General features: G+C 44.5%; 1 protein-coding gene across 1 annotated transcript in view; it reads left to right on the forward strand.

Moving 5' to 3' along the window:
• VPS35L (VPS35 endosomal protein sorting factor like) overlaps positions 1-24962 on the forward strand; it is a 120368-nt gene that overhangs the window by 55008 nt on the left and 40398 nt on the right. Inside the window, exons 15-23 of the mRNA XM_044233738.1 lie at positions 6822-6868; positions 7977-8088; positions 8571-8687; positions 10312-10365; positions 13398-13478; positions 18223-18285; positions 19432-19517; positions 20696-20776; positions 23397-23460. Of these exons, the coding sequence (XP_044089673.1) occupies positions 6822-6868; positions 7977-8088; positions 8571-8687; positions 10312-10365; positions 13398-13478; positions 18223-18285; positions 19432-19517; positions 20696-20776; positions 23397-23460 (705 nt within the window). The remainder of the gene's footprint in view (positions 1-6821; positions 6869-7976; positions 8089-8570; positions 8688-10311; positions 10366-13397; positions 13479-18222; positions 18286-19431; positions 19518-20695; positions 20777-23396; positions 23461-24962) is intronic.

Raw genomic sequence — 24962 nt, forward strand, 5'->3', positions numbered from 1 at the left:
TGTTCGTGCACTGTCACAAAGACATACCCTTCCCTCGCAGTAGAGTGAATGGAAAACCTGGTGAAATATCCAGTTAATTGTATTATACCCATGTCACTTTACAGGCTTTGATAATGCCCTCTAGTTAAATAAGACGTCACCACTGGGGAGAGCTGGGTGATGGGTCCCTAGGACCTCCTGATATGGTTTTTACCATCTTTTGTGAGTCTGTAACTGGTTCAAAATAAAAAAAAAAATTTTAAGTCTGTCAGGAGCAATCTGAACACTACCGTTATTGCACGTAGGGATTCCTTAGCCATTAGAAGGAATGAGGACAGAGCGCCCGGGTGGCTCAGTCGTTAAGTGTCTGCCTTCGGTCAGGTCATGATCCCAGGGTCCTGGGATCGAGCCCTGCATGGGGCTCCCTGCTCAGCGGGAAGCCTGCTTCTCCCTCTCCCTTTCCCCCTGCTTGTGTTCCCTCTTTCGCTGTCTCCCTCTCTCTCTCTCTCTCTGTCAAATAAATAGATAAAATCTTCAAGAAAAAAAAAAAAAAAGAATGGGGCAGATGCGTGTGTGTAGTTACACAGAAAGAACAAAGCCCATGCTAGATTCTTGAATTAAAAAGGCAAGTTGTGGCCCAATATGTATATGACTGTTCGTTTTTGTAAGACAGAAAAACCCAAGCTTGGGCTTTTATAAGAAAAGCGATATATTCACCAGGTGTAAACAAAGGTCTAGAAAGATAAACATCCAGATGTTCTGGTGATCACCAGGAAGCAGATGTTGGGAGGGAAGGCATTCACTAAAACGTGAACTTAACCGCCTGGCGATAGTGTTTGAGCGTTTGTTTGTTTGTTTGTTTGTTTCCCATAGTAAGCATTTCTTATTTCTCTAGTTTTTATTCATTTATTTTTATTTTATATATTTTTAAAGGTTTGTTTCTTAGAGAGAGGGGGGAGGGAGGGTCGGATGGAGAGAGAGAGAGAGAACCTCAAGTTGACTCCATAGTGAGCGCAGAGCCCGACACGGGCCTCCATCCCAGGACCCTGAGGTCATGACCTGAGCCAAAACCAAGAGTTGGATGCTTACCCGACTAAGCCGCCTAGGCGACCCAATTTTTATATATATATTTTTTTAATTTTAATTTTTATTATTATTATTTTTTAATTTTTTATTTTTATAAACATATATTTTTATCCTCAGGGGTACAGGTCTGTGAATCGCCAGGTTTACACACTTCACAGCACTCACCAAAGCACATACCCTCCCCAATGTCCATAACCCCACCCCCCTTCTCCCGACCCCCCTCCCCCCAGCAACCCACAGTTTGTTTTGTGAGATTAAGAGTCACTTATGGTTTGTCTCCCTCCCAGTCCCATCTTGTTTCATTTATTCTTCTCCTATCCACTTAAGCCCCCATGTTGCAACACCACTTCCTCATATCAGGGAGATCATATGGTAGTTGTCTTTCTCTGCTTGACATTTTACTAAGCATGATACGCTCTAGTTCCATCCACGTTGTCGCAAATGGCAAGATTTCATTTCTTTTGATGGCTGCATAGTATTCCATTGTGTATATATACCACATCTTCTTGATCCATTCATCTGTTGATGGACATCTAGGTTCTTTCCATAGTTTGGCTATTGTAGACATTGCTGCTATAAACATTTGGGTGCACGTGCCCCTTTGGATCACTACGTTTGTATCTTTAGGGTAAATACCCAGTAGTGCAATTGCTGGGTCCTAGGGCAGTTCTATTTTCAACATTTTGAGGAACCTCCATGCTGTTTTCCAGAGTGGTTGCACCAGCTTGCATTCCCACCAACAGTGTAGGAGGGTTTCCCTTTCTCCGCATCCTCGCCAGCATCTGTCATTTCCTGACTTGTAAATTTTAGCCATTCTGACTGGTATCAGGTGATATCTCATTGTGGTTTTGATTTGTATTTCCCTGATGCCGAGTGATGTGGAGCACTTTTTCATGTGTCTGTTGGCCATCTGGATGTCTTCTTTGCAGAAATGTCTGTTCATGTCCTCTGCCCATTTCTTGATTCGATTATTTGTTCTTTGGGTGTTGAGTTTGCTAAGTTCTTTATAGATTTTGGACACTAGTCCTTTATCTGATATGTAGTTTGCAAATATCTTCTCCCATTCTGTCAGTTGTCCTTTGATTTTGTTCACTGTTTCCTTTGCTGTGCAAAAGCTTTTGATCTTGATGAAATCCCAATAGTTCATTTTTGCCCTTGTTTCCCTTGCCTTTGGCAATGTTCCTAGGAAGATGTTGCTGCAGCTGAGGTCGAAGAGGTTGCTGCCTGTGTTCTCCTCAAGGATTTTGATGGATTCCTTTCTCATATTGAGGTCCTTCATCCATTTTGAGTCTATTTTTGTGTGTGGTGTAAGGAAGTGGTCCAATTTCATTTTTCTGCATGTGGCTGTTCAATTTTCCCAGCACCATTTATTGAAGAGGCTGTCTTTTTTCCATTGGACATTCTTTCCTGCTTTGTCGAAGATTAGTTGACCATAGAGTTGAGGGTCTATTTCTGGGCTCTCTATTCTGTTCCATTGATCTATGTGTCTGTTTTTGTGCCAGTACCATGCTGTCTTGATGATGACAGCTTTATAATAGAGCTTGAAGTCCGGAATTGTGATGCCACCAACTTTGGCTTTCTTTTTCAATATCCCTTTGGCTATTTGAGGTCTTTTCTGGTTCCATATAAATTTTAGAATTATTTGTTCCATTTCTTTGAAAAAGATGGATGGTACTTTGATAGGAAGTGCGTTAAATGTGTAGATTGCTTTAGGTAGCATAGACATTTTCACAATATTTATCCTTCCAATCCAGGAGCATGTAACATTTTTCCATTTCTTTGTGTCTTCCTCAATTTCTTTCATGAGTACTTTATAGTTTTCTGAGTATAGATTCTTAGCCTCTTTGGTTAGGTTTATTCCTATGTATCTTATGGTTTGGGGTGCAATTGTAAATGGGATTGACTCCTTAATTTCTCTTTCTTCTGTCTTGTTGTTGGTGTAGAGAAATGCAACTGATTTCTGTGCATTGATTTTATATCCTGACAATTTACTGAATTCCTGTACAAGTTCTAGCAGTTTTGGAGTGGAGAAATTTTTATATTTTTTTATAAAAAATATATAAATAACTGAAACACAGGGGCTGTCTGAGACTCCTGCACCTCCCTGTTCTGATTCGTGTATACGGGCTAATATGCTGACCTGCACATTCTTCTGGTTCATCCCAGCCAACAGGCTCGTTCCGATCTCAGTCTGTTTGAACGGATGTTCATCTTGTTCTTGCGAAAGATAATCGATCCTGTCGCTTCTCAGGGAAAAAAAAAAAAAAAAAAAGCTATAACCTCTAACAGATGTGTCTAGGGTCCTATCCTTTGGCTCCCTGATCACTTATGGCTATTTCCTATACTCCTGTCTGATGGTAGAGGGGTTTTTTTTGGTTTTGTTTTAAAGTTACATGTTTGGATACGGTTTTAATGCCTTCATCTTCTGTGAAAGAACTTTTTAAGCATTTGTCGTAATGGTCAGAATGTTTTGTCCCATTGTCGGCACTTACCAACTTTTTTCAGGACTGGTAGGACAAGAGCCCTCGTTTGTGTGTGCGTGTGCAGGCGCGTGCACGTATGTAAGAGAGAGAATAAGCCACGAAAGGGCATGGTTTTCTGTTTGATTTTCTCGCCGCCCTGTCCTCAGTGCCTAGGATAGTGGTTAGTACCTTAAAATTGCTTTGTAAGTAGGTATCGAGCGAGTGATTATTTGTACGTGTTGGGCAGTGTCAGTGAGATAATCCTACAGCACACCTTCTCAGTCCTTTCGAGAAACCACTTTGCTATTGGTCTTCAGGCATGTCTTTTCTTTTTTTTTTTTTTTAAGATTTTATTTATTTATTTGAGAGAGAGAGAGAGCAAGAACATGAGAGTGGGGAGGATCAGAGGGAGAAGTTGACTCGCCACTGAGCAGGGGGTCTGATGCGGGACTCGATCCTGGGACCCCAGGATCATGACTTGAGTCAAAGGCGGTTGCTTAACCAACTGAGCCACCCAGGTGCGCCAGGAATGACTTGTCAGGTATTAACACCCCGTGAGTGGATTAGGGAAGCCATTTGTGACACTGACCATTTTATTTTCAGCTGGGATGCTTCTGACTACAAGGGAAAAAACACCTAACCGGCCCCCAAAATAATTCAGTGTCTTTTCTCACACAACAAGTGCAGGCTGTGGGCCAAGCAGGTTCTGTCCAATCTCTCCTCTGTCGTGCTCCTCACGTAGCAAAGTGCCTGCAGCCGTGCCAGTCATCACATCCAGACACGGCAACATCTGGAGGCAGAAAGATAAGAAATCTACAGTTCCTTGGGTTCGTGTTTAAGAACAAGGAAGCCTTTCCTCAGAACTCCCATTCCAGCAGCTAGAAATGGGTCATGTGCCCATTGTCTAAATCTCCCACTTGTAAAGGGAATGAGGTCACCATGTTAATTTGTTCAGGCTGTGTCTTAGTCCATCCTGGCTGTTAAAATACTACAAACTGGGTGGCTTGTCAATACCAGGTTTTGATTTCCCACAGTTCTGGATCTGGGAAGTACAAGATGAAGATACTAGCAGTTTTGGTGCCTAGTGAAGGTTTACTTCCTGTCCATTGATGGCTGTTTTTGCTGTCTCTTCGCATGGCACAAGGGAGCTTTCTTACACTCCTCCCTTTTAAAAAAGAGATTTTATTTATTTATTTGACACAGAGAGAGAGATCACAAGTAGAGAGGCAGGCAGAGGGGGAGGGGAAAGCAGGCTTCCCGCTGCTCAGAGAGTCCGATGAGGGGCTCGATCCCAGGACCCTGAGATCATGACCTGAGCCGAAGGCAGAGACTTAACCCATTGAGCCACCCAGGCTCCCCACTTGGGCCCCTTTTATTAAGGGTATTAATCCTACTCACAAGAGCTCTAGCCTCATGACCTAATATTATCATCACATTGGGAGTTAGGGGGCCGTTCAGATCATAGCGGGTTGCCACTGAACAGACTGGAGGACTTGAACACCAAAACCTTCTAGAGTCTGCAAGTCCAAGATCAAGGTGCTGGCAGGGTTGGTTTCTGGTGAGGCTTGCAGACCACTGTCTTCTCACTGTCCCCCACAGGGTCTCTCTGTGCATGTGCATTCTTGGTCCTTCTTCCTCTTCTTTTCTTTCTTTCTTTTTTTTTTTTTTAAAGATTTTATTTATTTATTTGAGAGAGAGAGACCCTGAGAGCACAAGAGAGAGTGAGGATGAGCTGGGGGTGGGGGCAGAGGCAGGGAACTTGATATGGGCCTCAGTCCCAGGACCCCAGGATCATGACCTGAGCTGAAGGCAGACACTTAACTGACTGAGCTACCCAGGCGCCACTCTCTTCCTCTTTTTCCTCTTCTCATAAAGACCTCAGTCCCATGGGATTAGGGCCCCACAGATAGGGCCTCATTTCTCATTAATTATGTCACTAAAAACCTGTCTCCAAATGCAGTCACATTGAGCATCGGGGCTCCCACATATGAATTTGCAGGGGGTCTGATTTAGTCCGTAACAGGCCCCAACCTGCTGTTTGTGGGGCAGAGACAGAAATCTGAATAAAGCTGGGGTTCTGGGGTACGGGCAGTCTCTCCACAATCAGCTTTCGCCTTAATTATTCAGGCAGCACCTAGGACACAAGGGGACACAGCTGGAAGGGGTACAGTTGCACTGAAGATAGTGGGGGGGACCAGACTCCTACAAATCTCATTTCTGTCACTAGGAAGTAGCTTAACCTATCTGAGCTTGACTTTCTCTTCTGTGAAGTGAGGATAACAGGGGGGCCTCCAAGGCTGCTGTGAAGAGCTAACAACAAGGCAGTACTCGTGCTTAGCCTGGTGCCCAGTGAGCCCTCAGTGTCCAGGCTGCTGTTAGCTCTGCAGTCCCAGGTTTGACCTTGTCTGTGCCCTTCAAAACCTTCTCCAAACCACTGACCTAAAGGATACCTCTTCCATTGATTTTTGTAAAAAAAAAAAATAATAGTAATAATAACAACAGGAACTCTTTTAGAAATACGTAATTGTCTTAAGATAGCTCTAAAGCCATTAATGGTATTCCAATGAGTGAAATATTTACTTCCTTTCGGGGAAAACATAGGCTTCAAAACTCGCTGGGAGGAAATGTGATGACGGGCGGAGCCTTTGATGCCAGACTGCCTGGGTCATGTCTGGCCCGTGGTAACTCGCTGTGTCACCTTGGCCGAACACATCACTGTTCTGTGGCTCATTTTCTCACCTGTGCGGTGGGAGGGGCGAGAGCCTGCCTCATGGATGGTGACAGGCGGGATCATGAGTGCAAAGTGCGTCTCACCCTGTATGGTAGGCTCTAGCAAATTCTCAGTGAAATGGGGGAGTATGGGGGTGTCATGGGAGAGGTGGGGTGTAAAGTGACTTCCATTCTCACTGGTGCCTCGAGCTCAGCAGGTACCTCACCTGTAGGAACACTGCACGTGGGATGATACCACTTGCATCCTCTGCCAGAGGGTAAGGACACCAGGCTTCATCAAGTCAGGTGACCGGCCCAAGGTCTCGTAGTTGGTGAGACAGGATTTGAATCCACATATGCCTGTTGCCGGGGCTCAGCTCTTCTCTGTTATACCAAAAGCCATGAAGGTGAATTCCGACCCCCATCCCTGCTCCTGACTCCCCATTTTGGTCAGGCACTGGGAGTTACAGAAACGGACTTGAGGCTCCATTTACTTTCAAGCATTACTTTGGAGATCCCGTTGTGAGAAATGTTGCTGTAGATCCTCCAACCTGATGATTTTCATTTATAATTATTTTTAATTAGGCTCTGCTAACGGAGATGATGGAGAGATGCAAGAAACTAGGGAACAAGTAAGTATTTTATTTAAATTTTATTTATTGAAAAAAAATTTTTTTTAGGCATGGAGATGATTGTGGCACTTGAACTTACAACCCTGAGATCAAGACCTGAGCCCAGATCAAGAGTCAAACGCCCAACAGACTGAACCACCCAGATGTCCCAGTATTTTAAAATTCATAAAGCATGACTTTGGATATGGAGCTGGTTGATTTTTTTTTTTTAATTTTTAAAGATTTTATTTATTTATTTGACAGAGATCACAAGTAGGCAGAGAGGCAGGAGGGTGGCGGGTATTGGGGGGGAAGCAGGCTCCCTGCTGAGCAGAGAGCCCGATGCGGGACTCGATCCCAGGACCCTGAAATCATGACCTGAGCTGAAGGCAGAGGCTTAACCCACTGAGCCACCCAGGCGCCTCGATTTTTTTTTTTAGCTTGGCACGCTCGCCTGGGTAAGAGGACCAGCAGAGTGGCAGGATGACATGGAGATTGGGAACTAGAGTCCCATCTGCTGGTTTCTGATGCCCGGCTCCACTCTTTCTTACCCTTGTGAACTGGGGTCACCTCCTTGACCTTTCTGTGCCTTAGTCTCCGTAAAATGGGTTTCATAATCGTCATTTCCCCATGGGGCTGTGATACGTGGTAGGATCAAAGTAAACTCCCATCTTCCTATCTTCAGGCAGGTGAAGTTTCCCCTCTGCTCTCCCTTCTGTGTGTAGATGTCCCTAAGTCACTGTGTCCGTGGGTCCTAGAACAGTGCTTTTTGTAAGAGATGGAGAAGGATATTTTATGTGTTTGCAGCTTGGATCAATATTGTGACTTAATGTTTAGTTTTAGTAGTGCACCAGCCTGTCAGAGGCTCAGTTTACATCTGTTTAAATGGATTTTTGACTGCTGTCCATCCAGTCTGGCCGGCCAGCCAGCTACCCATTCATCCAGTCGATTCAACATTCATCGAGTTCCAAACGTGCCTAAAACCTCTGTTGGTCCCTAGAGGTTGCCTTTTCACTCCATACCATTAAAGAGTTTTCAATTCCTCCTTCCCAGCAACATACGGACTTAAAATTAAAGTGACTTTCATTAAGGGGCAGCTCTGCTGACCGGGGACACGTGTGTCTTACAGTGCCTTGCTGTTGAATTCTGTGATGTCTGCTTTCCGGGCCGAGTTCATCGCCACGAGGTCCATGGATTTCATTGGCATGATTAAAGAGTGCGATGAGTCGGGTTTCCCCAAGGTAAGCTCTTGACCAAATGTCCAGTTTACCTGAGAGCTCTCGAGGGAGACAGTCCTGTGGGGGGAGGCGGGGCCGCTCAGGTCAGCAGGAAAACCCGCGAAGGCTGGCCTCTGAAGAACTCGATGGAGGATGAGTTCGTGTTTGGGATTGTTAGACACACGTCATTACCACCAGAGAATCCTGAATCTGTTGAATTCGTCCCCTGTGAAGTGTTGAGGAAAGGCTCAGTCTGCCATCTTTAAAAATGTATCTTCACTCATCATTTACGAAAAGATCTGTTCAGCAGAATGTTAGGGCCCACGAGTCAGAGCAGTATGCAGAGCTGGCTTTGCTCTGAGCAACTTGGTCTGACTTGCACGTAGGCCTGAGGTAGAATTTAAGATTATCCCTGAGACGAACTCAGCATTATAACCTTTTCCTCTTAAGTTTCAAGGTACCGATTTAAAATCCCCAGTATTGTAATGGTTCGTTCTTTTTCTTAGCATCTCCTTTTTCATTCATTGGGGTTAAACTTGGCCTTGGCTGACCCTCCTGAGGGCGATCGACTCCAGATTCTCAACGAAGCTTGGAAAGTCATCACTAAGTTGAAGAATCCACAGGTGGGTGACCATTCAGACCTTAGATCGAACGGCTGCCTTTTGTCTAAGTTCTGCAGTTATATTCTTTCCTTTTAAAAAATTATCCTTTGACTAATCATATATCTGGGGTGGGTTTTTTTTTTTTTTTTTTTTTTTTTTTAAGAAATAATTCTTCCTGAGGCACCTGGGTGGCTCAGTGAGTTAAGCCTCTGCCTTCGGCCCAGGTCATGATCTCAGAGTCCTGGGATCGAGCCCCACATTGGGCTCTCTGCTCAGCGGGGAGCCTGCTTCTTCCTCTCTCTCTCTGCCTGCCTCTCTGTCTACTTGTGATCTCTGTCTGTCAAATAAATAGTAAAATCTTTAAAAAAATAGAGAGAGAGAGAATACTGGCCTAATTTAGAAAACTCAGAAACTTAACTTACCTAATCACATACCTAGGTTAAGTTTAGCAAAACCCTCACTAAACTTCAGTTTATAAACTAAACTCTGTTTAACCCAACTCTAGTCAGCTAACCGAACAACATATTTAAAGCACGTGTTAAGTCCAAAGCCTCCGGGCGTGTGGGACCCCGGTGTGAGTGCTTCCAAGCAACTTTGCATCAAAAGGTCACGCTCATGGTGATGTTCAGTCTTTGACTTCACACGGCCTTCTCAGCTTCCCTGTCAGACCTTCAGATGTTCCTGGCTTTTCTTGTGTGAACGAGATCACTATTCACTTCCCTCCCCATTTCTTTCTTTTCCTTAAAGTGTAGGAACAGAAGCGACACACTTCACAGACGGTCATTTTCCTCTAGCGCTACTCCCCCTCGACCCCAGTGTTTTCTGGAACAGGCACTGTATCCGACTGTTCCTGCCATTTCCATGACCATCCCACAGCCTCTCCGTGGGTCTTCCCTGCTACTCGAATCGAACACTTCTTAATTTCTTACCTGAAATCTTCAGTGCTTTCTTACCCTTAGGGACAACATACACATCACCCCTCAATCAGAAAAATGGTTTCTTTTTTAACGGTAGGAAGCCTGGTTGTTGTTTTTTTTTTTTTCCTCAGAACATGCAAAGATCACATTTAATTCTGGTCTTCAGCCAGGATCCACCATCAATAACTCGGCTGAGGTGCGGCCCAGACTCGTGACTTTTATCTCCACTGCCTTTGAGTTCTTCCCAGTTTTCTTTCTTTCTTTCTTTCTTTTTTTTTTTTAAGGTTTTGTTTATTTATTTGACAAACAGAGATCACAGTAGGCAAAGAGGCAGGCAGAGAGGGAGGAGGAAACAGGCTCCCCGCTGAGCATAGAGCCCTATGTGGGGCTCGATCCCAAGACCCTGAGATCGTGACCTGAACCAAAGGAAGAGGCTTTAACCCACTGAGCCACCCAGGTGCCCACTTCCCAGTTTTCTCTCTTTGCCTAAGTAGCCCTTCCAGAATGTTAGTTTCATGCAACTTCTGTATTTCTAGAACTCGCTTCTTAGGATAAAATACACCCGCAGGCTAGACTTTCCTGGAGATGAACCAACCAGTCTTGAAATCCCTACCACGTCTCTCTTTGAATTGCCGGAGCACTTGAAGGGGTTTGTGCGTGATGAGTTTTCACCATAAGGTCAGCGGGGGCGTTCTTATCACAAAGATGTGTTTGCTTTTTCTCCGCAGGACTACGTTAACTGTGCCGAAGTGTGGGTAGAATACACGTGCAAGCATTTCACGGTACGTGTGGCCTGTGCTGTTGTTTTTGGAAGAGTGAGGTTTTTATTCATGTTTACTATTATGAGCAAGGCTCGCTGAGGCATTGAGGCATTTTACCGTAGTAATTGTCCTTAACTTATAAGAATCGTGTCCTTTATGTGACAGTGTCCTGGAGTGTTACTGTGTGCCCAGTGCTCGCGTGTAAATTAGGGAAATGCTCCAATATGCCAAGTGGTGAAGTTTTTTTCACCGTAGGAAACCTTGGACGCTTCTCTGCTAAAACGCATCGTGACTTTCCCTGGGGTCTAGTCAGTGGCATTTCCATGTATTTGACTAGTGTGTCATTTTTTTTCTAAGCAAAGGGACTTCTTCCCCTGTGCCCAGACTGGAACCTCAGTTTGGGAAATACTGGGCTTGTCAAGTAACAGCAACCTTAGAAGCAGGCAGAACCGGGTTCAGATCCTCTTGCCAGAATGATAAAGGTCATCGGCTTTTAAAACACCGAAGTATAGCTTCTATGCAGAAAAATGCGTATGTCGTAAGTGTGCTACCTGGTGAATCTTGAGGAAGTACACCCGTGTGGTCATGGTCCAGACCAAGATGTAGGGAATACCTCCACCGAGCCCCCTGAACTCGGCTCCCAGTCACAGTCCATTGGAAGTCGAAGGCAGCCACCGTCCTGGCCTCTTAACTCGGTAAATTGGTTTTGACCTGGTTTTCAGCATTATGAAAATGCTGCTCTGTAGATTTTGTTTCTTTGGTCCAACTTTGGTTTTATGCTTTACTTTGGAAACTTCAAACATATGCTGTCCCTTGGACCCATCACTCAGAAATGACCGACTCATGACAGATCTTGTGTCATTTACATGTTTACTGCTTCTCCTATCCCTGGGTTATTCTGAAGCAAATCTCGAACACCGTGTCTTCACCTGCCAGCACATACATGTGAAATATAAGATTCCCTTTTCTGAGACCAAATCCCAATATCTTAGCCTAATGATAAAAAGATAATACTGCTTTTAATATTAAGAATCATGGGGCGCCTGGGTGGCTCAGTGGCTTAAAGCCTCTGCCTTCGGCTCAGGTCATAATCCCAGGATCTTGGGATCGAGCCCCACATTGGGCTCTCTGCTCAGCGGGGAGCCTACTTCCCCCCCTCTCTCTGCCTGCCTCTCTGCCTACTTGTGATCTCTGTCAAATAAATAAATAAAATCTTAAAAAAAAAAAATCAGTCAATGTTCAGATGTCCCCAGTTGTCAGGATGAAAATAAAGTCTGTACATTGCAGTAGACTTCTTAGTCTTCTTCTCTTTTCCCTCCTCCTTCCCTTCCCTCCCCACACCCCCCCATCTGCAATAATACTTGTGAAATTCAGACCTTCGTCCTGAAGAGTTTCCCAGTCTGGACCAGCCAGTTGTATCCGGTGATGTTGCCCTTTTGCTCTCAGTATATCCCGCCAATCAGCAGTTGGTTCTAGAAGCGTCATCAGCTTCCGATAAGACTTTACGGGACTGGGGTGGCCTTTGGGGGTTCTCCTGGGAAGCTTGTCGTATCTGGCTGTCCCTCTAATACATGGGCGGCCAGTGAAGCTCCTTGCATCTCACTCACCGTTTCTTAGGGGCTGCAAAATGGTGATCTTTGGAATTACAATCAACTCTTTGTTCATGAGCTGGGATACTTGTAGCAAGAGAAACTTCCCCTGTCGGTGTTTGGTTACCTTGAGGTGCATTTTGCAAAGAAAAGGCAGGATTGCCGCTGGGTTGTTTCTTTTCCTTTCCTGGTTTTAGAGTAAGGATCTGATTCCTTAGCAATACCAAAGGTGACTAGTGAGTTGTAGTTGTTGGTATCTTGAGGAGCACTTGGATTTAAATACACTTGAATTACATTATTCTTACTGATGCTCACTTGTCCCCTCTCTGTCCAGTGGATGCCTTTTCAGGTTGGCTCCTGAGTCCTTCTCACATGTTTTCCACAGTCTTTGATGCCTTCCTTGCCTTCTCTTACAAGATGTTGCAGGTTCCCCGGCGTATTTCTAATCCCAGATTCAGCCTCAGATATTTCTCCAGGGAGCTCTGGTTCCTTTTAGTGCCATTGTCAGATTTTTTTTTTCTTCTAGCTGTGTGACCCTAGCTAAGTCACTAAACATCTCTGAGCCTCTACTTTCTTATTGGTAAAATGGGGGCAAACGTGTCCATGCCCGGGAGTTTAGTGAGGATTAGGCAGGAGAGTAAACATAATGGCAACTATTGAGATAACAAATATTTGTGATTCAAATATGTTAAAATAACAAATACCAGATGCCTTTCCTGTGAGCTGTGCAGCCTCAGACCTTGCCAGGAGGCTTTCTTACTCCTGTGAAAAGGACCGGGGGTCAGCAGACCTTTTCTGTGGAGAGCCAGACAGGAAGCATTTGATGCGTTGTGGACCACAGGATCTCTGTCCCAAGTATCCAGCTCTGTCATTGTAGTGAACAAGCAGCCACAGACGATCTGTGAGTGGGTACAGCTGTGTGTTCCAGTAAACTTGATGCACACTGAAATTTGAATCTCCTGTACCATTTGTCATGACGTATCATTCTTTTGGTTTGAATGTAAAAAGCACTTTTGGCATCGGGCCATGTAAAAACGGGCATGGGGCTGGATTTGGGCCATGGTTGGTCGACCCCTGATAGAGATGACAAAAGCTGGAGAGCATCCAGCTTGTTAGGGCTGAGTCTGTGCCCTTCCCACCATGCTTTGCAGTGCCCTCTGCAAGCGCCGGGGGAGCGGCCTGGGACGAGCCAATTTTACAGCGCTCAGGGATGGCGACTAGGACGGTGTATCACCCCAAAAACTTTGAGGACAGTGTTTTAGGCCTGACCTAGTCCAGAAGTAGTTACCTTCAGGGCGATGATAAGGGTGGGATTTCTCTCTTAATATTATTTCCAGCAGAAGATTGGAAACTGTTCCCTGGAAAGTATGGGATATGTTCTGAAGATACTAGTCCTTGCCCCAGAAAAGTGGCCAGTGACTGCCTTTCAGTGTCTAACATAGGTTTATTCCCTGCTCCCCTCAGAAACGAGAGGTGAATACTGTTCTGGCTGATGTCATCAAGCACATGACTCCAGATCGTGCGTTTGAAGACTCCTACCCTCAGGTAACAGCTGTGCCTTTGTCATTTCCACACTGTTAGGAATTTTATTCTGTTGAATCACATAGGCATGTTGCATGGGTCGGACTGTCAAGTCAGATAATCCTGGGTTCAGATCTTGTCTCAGAGTAAAGGACCGTCTGTCCTTTACTCTGTTACTGAACCTTATTGTGCCTCAGTTTTCTCGCCTGTAAAATGGGCTAGTAGTCCTACACTCAGAGTGGCTGTGAGGTACGATATGGGCTGTCCCTGCCCAGCTGCTTGGCACCAGTAAGGAAGGGGCCTATGTTTTCCAGTTCAACTAACTTTTTATTTGGAAATAGAGTCAAGCTTATTGGAAAATTGAAAGAATAGCTCAGGGAACGCCCATTATTTTTTTAGTCAGATTCACCAACTGTGAACATTTTCCATGTTTGCTTTATTGTTATCATGTGTTCACACACACACACACACACACACGTGCATAATACGTGTATAAATTTTCTCCTGGCTCCTTTGAGGATAAGTTGCATATGTGATGCTATTTTGCGTCTGAAGAAGTCAGTGAATATTTCCTAAGAACACGGGCATTCTCCATATAACCACAATTTGGTTTTCGATTCCAGAGAGTTTAACATTAATATCTTCATACTGTCTCCTCCACAGTCCATGTTACAGCTTTGTCAGTGGACTCAATAATGTCCTTGATAGCAGGTTTTTCCCCCTCCAAGACAGAGTCTGGCGAAGGTTCATTTACTGTCAAGTAGCTTTCAACCTAATTGAAATTTTGTTTTTTATTTAATAACGATGTTCTAGCACTTACTACCTGGGATCAATTTCTAGCTTCACTTAGCAGAAGAAAATGAATCAAAATTACATGTTCTTGTAAGAAGGTTAAAATTCTAACATTTTGGTAAGGGTGTTTTCCCCATTTGCTAATTAAAATAGTTCATCTTTAGAATTTATTGAGGAGGCACTGAGTATCTGACATTTTTCTAGGGATGATGAAAACATTGTATAGTCTCGCACACCAGGCTCTTGGTAAGCATCACTGAGTGAATGAAGCGTGAAGAGAGCTAGGTCGTACCCTTGTGGGTCGTCAGGATCTTGGGCACATGTGAAGACTGAGATGCATTAGAATTTTTGTTGAGGAATATTTAGTAAGACCTTGACTCCTAGGGACCCATTTAATTGAAGACTTTAACATAATAATTTCAATCCGTTGCGGTCTGTTCCTAAGAGAGAGAGGAATAATTACATTATACAATTCTGTCATATCTAGAAGCAATTTATAAAAGGTACCCTGGGGGTTAGCCTGCATGCTGGAGAGCCTCCTGTGTGAGTTGTAAGCCCCTTGTCTTACACGATTTAAAATGATCTCAACAGCAGTGTTTTCAGTATAAACAAAAGTACCTGTCAGTAAATTTTCTCTTCTTGACAGTAACCAGGGCAAGAGGTTTATATTTTCCTTAGAAGATGCACCTCTGTGGTTCTCTTTGTCAACAGTGAATATCTCAGGGAGGGGGTGGTGGACATCAGCGCCTGGTTCTCTGGGGCCAAGCGTAGAGACTGTGCCACCATCCTCGGGTAATGATGTGATGTTTGACTCTGCCAGTAAAGTCTGTTCATTGCCTCTCCACGGAAATCATCAAGAAACACAGGGCCATGATGGGCTAGAACAGGGGTCTGCAAAGTACACCCCATAGACCATATGTAGTGTAGCCCACCGTCTGTTATTGTGAATAAAGTTATTTAAAAAAATTTTTTTAGGGAGGGGCGCCTGGGTGGCTCAGTGGGTTAAAGCCTCTGCCTTCCGCTCAGGTCATGATCCCAGGGTCCTGGGATTGAGCCCCACATGGGGCTCCCTGCTCGGCGGGGAGCCTGCTTCCTCCTCTCTCTTGCCTGCCTCTCTGCCTACTTAAGATCTCTGTGTGTCAAATAAATAAAATCTTTAAAAAAAAATCTAAAAAAAATTTTTTTAGGGAGAGTGAGAGGGAGAGACAAGGAGCAAGGAGAGGAGAGAGAATCCCAAGCACACTCTAAGCGTCGAGCCTGATGCTGGGCTCGATCTCACAACTCTGACATCACGACGACCCAGAGCAAACCGAGAGTCAGATGCTTAACCGACTGCACACCCAGGCTCCCCAGGAATAACGTTTTATTGGAACCAGCCATGCTGTATCAAGAAAAAAGAAACAGCCTGGGGTCTGTGAGGGGTTAGCTTACTCTAGGTCTGGGTTAGGGAAGGGACACAGGGAACGGGAACATTTTCTTGTGTCACAGGGTGAAGAAGTACTCCGAGAGAACTGATGGGGGCGGGGCGCACGAAGAGGACACAGGAGCACCTTGGAAGGGGCTCTCACGGGCCCCCAGTTTGAGCACTGGAAGATATAAGGACAGTAATGGATCCATTCCTAAAGTACGAGTCCGGGAGTCCAAACTTAGGGGGAATAGATTGATGAGGGGAAAGGCAGGCATGGGGTGCTGACCGAGTCGGGGAAGAAATGAGCGTTCAAAGGTCTCTGTTTGCAGCCATCACAGGCAATAAAGATAAGAAACCTCGATTTTCAGGCATGAATCCTCGGTCGATGCTCAGTCAGTCTAGCGGGGAGAGTATGAGGAGGACTGCGATATTTTCATATCCGTCTGGGTCTTTCTAGAATGAGTTTTAGCTGCCAGGGGAAAAATAGTGACCATACAGTGGAGACCTCAGACAGGCATTGACCCGCTGATCACACGTCCTGTCACCTGTGAGGAGCCAGTGGATACGTGTGGCGACAGGTGGGGCACCCTGAGGAAGAAACAGCATCCTGTCTGTAGCCTTGACCTTGAGAAAGCGTGATTGAATTAAGTCATAAGGAAACAGTCGTCATGCCCCCGTTGAGGAACATTCTATGAAGTAATCCGCCTGTATTCTTCCAAACCACCGTTTTCATTAAGGACACAGGCTAAGGCGCTGTTCTGTATTAACAGAGGCTAAAGAGCCACGAAAATGGAAAGCAATGAGTGATCCTGGACTGGGCCCCATGCTGCAGAGAGGGAAAAATAATTCCATAGAGAACATACTGGTACAGTGGACAGGAGTTAGATAAGTGTTTGCGTCTGTCAGTGTTAACTTCCATGAATTTGATACAGCTCCGTAGAAGTGTCAGGGAGTATGATGATTAGGAAACTCAAATGAAGTATTGAGGGGTGATAGATCTGGAACATGCAGTCTACTCGTCATGGTTTGGGGGGGCGGAAATAGATGTCTTACACAGAATGGTAAGGCCGATTTAGCAACGTATTAAAAATCGGCGAATTTAAAATGTGTGTGGATTGCGTGTCTACAGATTCTGCCATGAGCTGGGTGGGTAGGCGAGGAGGTAAAGCACATTGTCGTAAAATGTTAGTCACTGTAGAATCTGAGGGGCAAGTAAATGGCTGTTGGTCACATGTTCTTTGAATTTTCTTGGTTTTCAGCATTTTCGTAGTGAAGGGAAAAACATCTAATTTGGGAGAGATGTATTATGTGTAACTTAAATATTAAAACAATGTCGTGTTTTCCTGGGATTAGTTGCAGTAGATAGGGTTCCCGAAACGGTTCTCTCCAGTACCTCACACTGCTCTGCCTCGCAGCCTGTGTGGCACAGTTTTGCCGTCTTTATTAGTCTTTTGCTTGACCGACCTTGTAAGCTACTTAATTATGAAGTAGGGTTCCTACTGCTTAATACTTTGTTTTTAGACCATGAGCATTTTCCTTGTTAAATGATTTCAACAGCAGTATTTTTAATATAAACAAAAGTACCTGTCAGTAAATTTTCTCTTCTTGACAGTAACCAGGGGCAAGGGTTTATATTTTCTGTAGAAGAAGCACCCCTGTGGTTTTTACCATCAACAGGGCCATGTGCATCTCAGGGTGAGGGGTTGTGGACATCAGCGCCTGGGTCTCTGGGGCCAAGCTTAGAGACTGCGCCACCATCCTCGGGTAATGATGTGATGTTTGACTCTGCCAGTAAACTCCATTCATTGCCTCTCCATGGAAGTCAAGAAACACAGGGCCAGGATGGGCTAGAACAGGGGTCTGCAAAGTACACCCCATAGACCATATGTCATGTAACTCACCAACTGTTATTGTGAATAAAGTTTTATTGGAACCAGCCATGCCCATTTGTTCACATAGGTCCCTCTGGCTGTTTTTGACCTGCAATAGCTACGTTGAGTAGTTGTGATGGCTCTGTGGCCCTTTGATGAATTACTGCCCCTCCCCCTCCCCAGATATTCGTAGCTGATTTTAATAGACAGCTTTCCAAGGAAAGACACTGTACTGCTCTAAGCACATCACATGAACCATCCCATTTAACCCTCACAGTGAACAAGATACTGCTTTACTCTGCATTTTATGGAAGAGGAAGATGAGAGTAAGAAGTGGCTTCCCCAGACTGCAGAGTAAGATGGGCAAACTCCAGACTGAGACAGGGCCTAACCTACCCCCAGTAATCTCCCGTTCCTGAGACATCCAGCTCTCCTTTATTGTAATTGGAATTTCAAATTATGAAAGAAGGTCGTCGCCTTTTAGAAATATCCAACTTTTGGAGTACGTGGCTGGCTCAGTTGGGTGAACGTGTGACTCTTGATCTTGGCGTTGTGAGTTCGAGCCCCACATTGGGTGTAGAGAATACCTAGAAATAAAATCTTGAAAAAATATATCCAAGTTTTATTAAACTTATTTAATAATAAATAAATAAACTTATTTAGTATTTGATAATGTGTTTTCTGTTTGGTTTTGCAGCTTCAGTCAATAATTAAGAAGGTGATTGCCCACTTCCATGATTTCTCTGTTCTTTTCTCAGTGGTAAGTAGCGTTCCTTAATTACCTTTGGAAATTTGTGTCTGAGTGAGAGGTTCACTCAGTGTCTCAGTCATGTTTTCATGATGCCCCAGGCCAAAAGAAATACTTAACAGTTCCCTTTAGGAAGCAGTTGGTATAAACAACTTCAGTATTTATGGCATAACAATTTAGTGAGTGCTTGAAAAATGAGTACCCAGACTGTGAGAGCAAAAGATTATCTTTATTTCTTTCGTGCCTCGCTCATGGAATGTGTGCCCCTCTTGAACACCGTACAGCTTCTCAAGCCTCGGAGTCAGACTGGACATCTTCTTCCTCATTTCCTCTTCCACACTGATTTTCGTATGACACTTGCTTTCTATCACACATGCAGCCTCGTTGAGACTCTAAAATAGGTCGAACTCATCATTGTCTCAGTCTCTGACAGTTGACATTTTTTTATGCGTCCCTCATATTTTAAAATATCACATGATTCCCCTTCACATCAGCTGCGTTGCCTTGGGCAAGTACAGATCTCTTCCCTGCTGCCCCTGTGTCTTCTGGTTTCCATTTATGAACACTCACAGAACTGTGTTTGTTTCTTGTTGATGTTAAAAGTAAGACCTCTGATTTTTTTTTGAGCTTTGCCATACTCCAAGCACCTGCTGAGATCTTTGCATGCGTTGCCTCGTACCGTTTTCATGACACCACTAGGACGTAGGAGCAGTTATGATTCCCACTTTACAGATGGGAAGAGTGGTGCTGGAGAAGTGTGGAGTAACTTGAGTCAGGTGGCACAGTTAGTGTAGAGTCAGAATGTGGGGGCCACTCTGAACAACTGGCTCTTCTTTCTCTGGTCAATACAATTGTAAAAAAGTCAGAAGCCCACCTTGTGTGTTGTTATCTGGAGAAGCACATGGTCATCTGAAGCTTGCCCAGATCGTTCCCCAAGTGTTCACTGGCCCCGGCCCTGACCCCTGGCGCGTGTGAGTGGTTTTAACCCTCCTAGCTTTCACAAACCCGCTTTCATGTGGGTCCTCATCTGACCCACCTCAGAGAGATGAACAGCTCTTTCTCTGCTCTGAGCTTCAAAGGAAAAGGGACCCACAAATCCCTTCCAGCAACTTGTGTCAGTGGCATGGAGAGTGCTTTTATCTATTTGTTTGTTTTTAGGAAAAATTTCTGCCGTTTCTGGACATGTTCCAAAAAGAGAGTGTGCGGGTAGAGGTTTGCAAATGCATCATGGAAGTTTTTATCAAGTAAGTATAACACGGCGTCACCAGAAGTTTGGATTGCAGTGTCCCTGTGATGCGTGTGGGTAGGAGTCACTCTGTGTCCTTGGAGGCCTAATGATCTGTATGCATTTAACCTCTGGAATAACACGGAGAGGAAAACCACATTAAAAGGAGCAATCGTGATAAAAGTTTGTAATCAGTGCCTAAGCAGACGAAGTCATAAGGAGTAGCCAGAGCCCTGCCATTATTCCAGTGTGTTTTGGAAGGAGCCATCTGTTAATGAACTAACTACTTAGGGAGTAACATTCTAAAAGATAAAAATAAAGTCATACTTGTCAAGGTCGCAGAGCTAGAAAGCTTTCCATCTTCCGTGCTTAGATTTGTGATCGGTTTTTAAATTTCATTGCTTTCCTTTTGACTACATCTGTGTTTCCCCAAACAGCCTACTGTTGGCAGTACAGGAAATAATTCTAGGTGGCACGGGGAAGAGAGATTTTGATTTTGATTTTAAAATTTGTATATTTAAGTATATTTGACAATATATAATATAACTAGTTTAATTGGTGTTTTCATGTATTTTTTCTAAGACAGAGTTAAACTTAAAAAGTTAAATTTGCTTAAAATATTAAATATATAGATAGGGTAAAATAAGGTGTGTTAAGATGGAACTTTAATAACCCCAGTTGGGAAAATTGAGTTAGAAATTGTTTGAATAATATATGTTTTAAGCTTTCCTTGGGTTGTCTTCCTAAAAGATTAATTCCATATGCTTAGAACAAATATACCTCCTTTACTTAGGTAACGATTTGTTATAAGACCTTGTCCTTCTATATTATCTGAAAAGCCAAATTACAGTTTTGTCTGGCACTTTACACAGTTATAGACAGGTTGTAGACAGCTTTAGGAAGAAACGTAGTTAAAAAAACAAAAACAAAAACAGGTTTGCCCCTTGTCTGGCTTAAGAAATGCAGCAGCTTTCCTGTGATTTTGTAGGATTTATGGTAATTTTAGGAGAAGTTATAATATGTGCAGAAAAGCAAGCTTGTTATTGTTATTGGAAGAAGAATTAAAACCAACCATTGCCAATGCCAACTGAGTAATTTGCTTTATCTCAAATATACGCAACAAAGGAAAAACTCAGCTCGTGCCTTCATTGCTGTGAGTGGACATAACTTTTACTGTCATCTTTAAATGTTTTGTAGGCATCAGCAAGAACCCACAAAGGACCCTGTCATTCTGAACGCCCTTTTGCACGTGTGCAAGACCATGCATGACTCTGTGAAGTAAGCCACGCTCGAGGCTGAGATATAACAGGGATTGGGTCTTAATACCACATAATAGTACATTGGGGAATTACTGCATTAAGCTGCCACTATGGGTAATATCATCCTATGGGGTCTATTAAAACTCTTACATTATAATGAGGGCATTCCAGTTCAGGAGAAGAGAGAGGCTGAGATGAACCTTCCTGAGAAAATGAAATGGCAGGTTTGTTGTTGTTGTTCTTGAAGATTGATTTGAGAGAGAGAGCGAGAGAGCAAGAGCTGGTTGGGGGAGGGGCAGAAGGAGAGAATCCATGGCAGACTCCCGGCTGAGCATGGACCCTGAGGTGGGGCTCAGTCCCACAACCCCGAGATCATGGCCTCAGCCTAAACCAAGAGACAGTCAACCGAGTGCGCCACCGAGGCGCCCCAAGATGGCAGATGTTTTTACAAAGGGGTTTCTGTTGACAGGAGAAGGCTGGCTTCATCCAAGTGAACTCAAACTCCACATCTCCTGGAGTTTTAAGAGCACCAGATATGATAGTAATGAGTTCACTCATCCGGTAACATAGCTGTACATTTTTTTCTCATTATTAGCCAGTTACTTGAAGTTCAGATGAAATGGCTTCTATCCCTTGCATGAAGGGCTGGAGGTTTTCGGTAGACTTGGGACTCGGTCCTACACGTTGGCCTTACCTCTTGGGTCAGAGGCCAAACTGTCACTCCTTTTCTTTCTAGTTTTTTTTCCCTTACGTGCTTCCATGTGATTGTGTTTGAAACAGTCCTGCGTATTTGTAGCTAAAATTTTAGTCCCCAAAGAATTTTTAAGTACAGCAGCTTGAGTCACTGGAAAATGTTATAAGAATGGAGAAAACGGTTTCGGAACTTAACCGTCAGCAAGACGAATTTTACTTTTTTTTTTTTTTTCTTCTGAACTTTGGAATCCTTATCTTCATGATCTTGCCTTGTCAACCTCATGAATAGTTTTCAAAATCAAAATATCAAGACTTTTCATAACACATGGAACCAATAGGCTTTTTAGTTGGACAGAAATAGAAATAAAGGCACAAAACACAACAGAAAAGCACCTGTCTTACCAGGATACCGGGTTTTTAGCTTCGGCAAAATAGAAGGTTTATTTCTATCTTGCTAAAGGTGTGAGATCAGAAGGTTGGGGTAGGGTCACTGTACTATAGAGTGCTATCCAGGCTCCTTCTGTCTTTTTTTTTTTTTTTTTAAGATTTTTATTTATTTATTTTTATTTATTTGACAGAGATCACAAGTAGGCAGAGAGGCAGGCAGAGAGAGCAAGAGAGAAGGAAGCAGGTTCCTTGCTGAGCAGAGAGCCCGATGCGGGGCTTGACCCCAGGATCCTGAGATCATGACCTGAGCCAAAGGCAGAGGCTTTAACCCACTGAGCCACCCAGGCGCCCCAGGCTCCTTCTGTCTTGTTGCTTGGTCATCCCTCTGCCGTGTCTTCCTGGGGCTGAAGCTGGCTTACCACGACCATGTCCATGTACAGCCTGCGGGCATTGGAGGACAGCAGTTTTCTTTCTGGGAGAAACTTGGATGGCTCACCCTCGCTTGTGCTCACATCCCCTTGGCTAGAACTGTCCTCTGGTTATACCCAGCTGCAGAGGGGGCTGGGCAGTGGAGTCTCAAAGAACGAAAGGGACATTGCTTTGTTAGCGGACGGAGCACAGTTTTTGCCAGTACTTACTCTCCCCCAGGACAAACCAACACACAAGAGACTTGGCTCCTGTTTTCTCTAGGCTCTTAAGTTTTTATAAAAAATAAATTTGGGGGGGCGCCTGGGTGGCTCAGTGGTTTAAGCCTCTGCCTTCAGCTCGGGTCATGATCTCAGGGTCCTGGGATCGAGCCCCACATCGGGCTCTCTGCTCAGCAGGGAGCCTGCTTCCCCCTCTCTCTCTGCCTGCCTCTCTGCCTACTTGTGATCTCTCTCTGTCTATCAAATAAATAAATAAAAATCTTAAAAAAAATAAAATTAAAAAAAAAATAAATTTGGGGAACTGTGACTAGGCCTTTACGTGTGTAGTTGAAGCTTAAGGACGTGACACTGTCTTACGTATATTTGTATTAATACTGCCGTTAGATAGAGGCAATCCGATCTGTAATTTACTTGAATATGCTTCCCCAGAATGACTGGATTTGATGGGTGGAGAGGGAAGTGGATAGTTACGTGATAAAGCAAATACAGTAAAATGGTAATGGTGGGATCCTGGTGGTAGATATATGGATGTTCGTTGTGGAATTCTTTCGACTTAACTGCTTCTTTGAAATTTTTTATTCCAAAATGTTGAACACAGCTTCTCCAGAATGCAAAATTTGCAGTTGGACCTTGCTGTCCAAATTCCAAGGGAAAGTTTCCTTCTCCTTTGCTATTAATAAATACGCTCTGAAAACGTCATCTTTGAGAGAGATGAGAAACACATTTAAGTTATGTTGATTTAGATGATATATTTTCATCAAAAGAAACATATACACACACAGCCTGTTGGGAGTTTTTAAAATCTGGAAAATGCAAAATGTTCTTACCTGTTAAATCATTTACTTCTTATAGATTCCTTAGAAACTTTCGTTTGTTACCTCAGTGTTAATTATGTACCATTATTGATTTTAGTGCACTCACTCTGGAGGATGAGAAAAGAATGCTGGCATATTTGATTAATGGATTTATAAAAATGGTAAGTATTGGGGAAGAAGGTTCAGGGCACTTGGAAATGTGATGTAATTGTTTGTCCTTAACTCCGGTGAAAGCAGTTAACATGATGTTCCCTGGTGCTTTTCATTTTTATTATGATAAGATGAAATTAGAAAACATCTTACATTAGCCAGCACTCCCCTGGGGGCAGAAAGAGCCAAGACCAAACTGGCCTAAGGAATAAAAAAAGAAAAGGGGGGGAGGGAGAGGTTTGGATGGGGGACGCCAAGTCCAGGAATGGAGCTCTCTGAAGGAGCAGTTGGCTCCTTCCCTCTGTAGGTCTGTGGCTCCAGGTTCTGCTCCCGAGGTGTCCTCCCTGGCAGGCTCACTCCCCTGTAGAGCCCTGGGTCCCCAAGGCTGCCAGCGCTGCGGCCCCGCAGAAAAGGCTCCAGGGGAAGTCCTGGGATTGAGTCGTCTCTAGACTAACTAGACTACAGGTCCCCGGCTCATCCCTGCACGAGATGGCGCGGTGAGGGGGAAGGAACACACTGGCCAGGCCTGGGAGACCTTCGCACGCCTGTGCAACTGCGGATCCCATGGATCCTGGGAGTCGGGGTTAGGGACTCCCAAGGGCACCCGATGTGATGTGCAGCTCATTGGGTGATGGCGGAAGGATGCTGGGGGGAGGGGCAAAATTGTGCGTAACAACTCACCACAAGACTTTGCAGCTTTCAGTTACTGTGTTTTATTAATTCCTTGTTTTAAAGATTTTATTTATTTATTTGACAGAGATCACAGGTAGGCAGAGAGGCAGGCAGAGCAAGAGAGAGGAAGGGAAGCAGGCTCCCCGCTGAGTAGAGAGCCTGACGTGGGGCTTGATCCCAGGACCCTGGGATCATGACCTGAGCCAAAGGCAGAGGCTTTAACCCACTGAGCCACCCAGGCGCCCCTGATTTATTAATTCTTAACAATCCTAGGGGTTGACTGGAGCCAGGTTGCTCCGTGTACCAGGATCGGGGCCACGGAGGATCCGGGACAGCCTCGTTCCCATGTTTAGGCTCTTGGTGCTGGCTTTTGGGGCCTCATTTCTCACTGGTGTGGCCTCTTTCTGCCATTCTGCCACCATCTAACCTTCTCAGCCAAGCTGTTTTGTATGGTGCAGGCATGGACAGAAGCTGTGGGGCCTTTTAGACCAAAGTCCTGCGATCACTCAGTGACTGCTATCCAATCCTGCTACATTCTGTTGGCTGTCCCCTTGGAGAGAATGGAAAGTAGACTCCACCCCCAAGATGGGGGGTGGGGGTCCACAGGGACGCTGCAAAAGGCCAGGCAGAGTGGAAGGGATTCTTACAGCCTTCTTTGGGAACAACCACCCCCCCCAGCCCCTCCTAGCCAGAACCACCATTGTTTTCCTTCTTTGTGCACAAAGCTTAAGTAGCAACCTCTGCTGGCGCCTTATTTTAATATAAATGTCAAGAGGAAAGCTGACCAAGAGATAAATAACTAGATCACTTTGAAAAGGACCTGGAAAATGTGACTTGTTCA

The sequence above is a fragment of the Neovison vison genome, chromosome 14 (genome assembly GCF_020171115.1).
Source record: "Neovison vison isolate M4711 chromosome 14, ASM_NN_V1, whole genome shotgun sequence".
Classification (NCBI taxonomy): Eukaryota; Metazoa; Chordata; class Mammalia; order Carnivora; family Mustelidae; genus Neogale; species Neogale vison.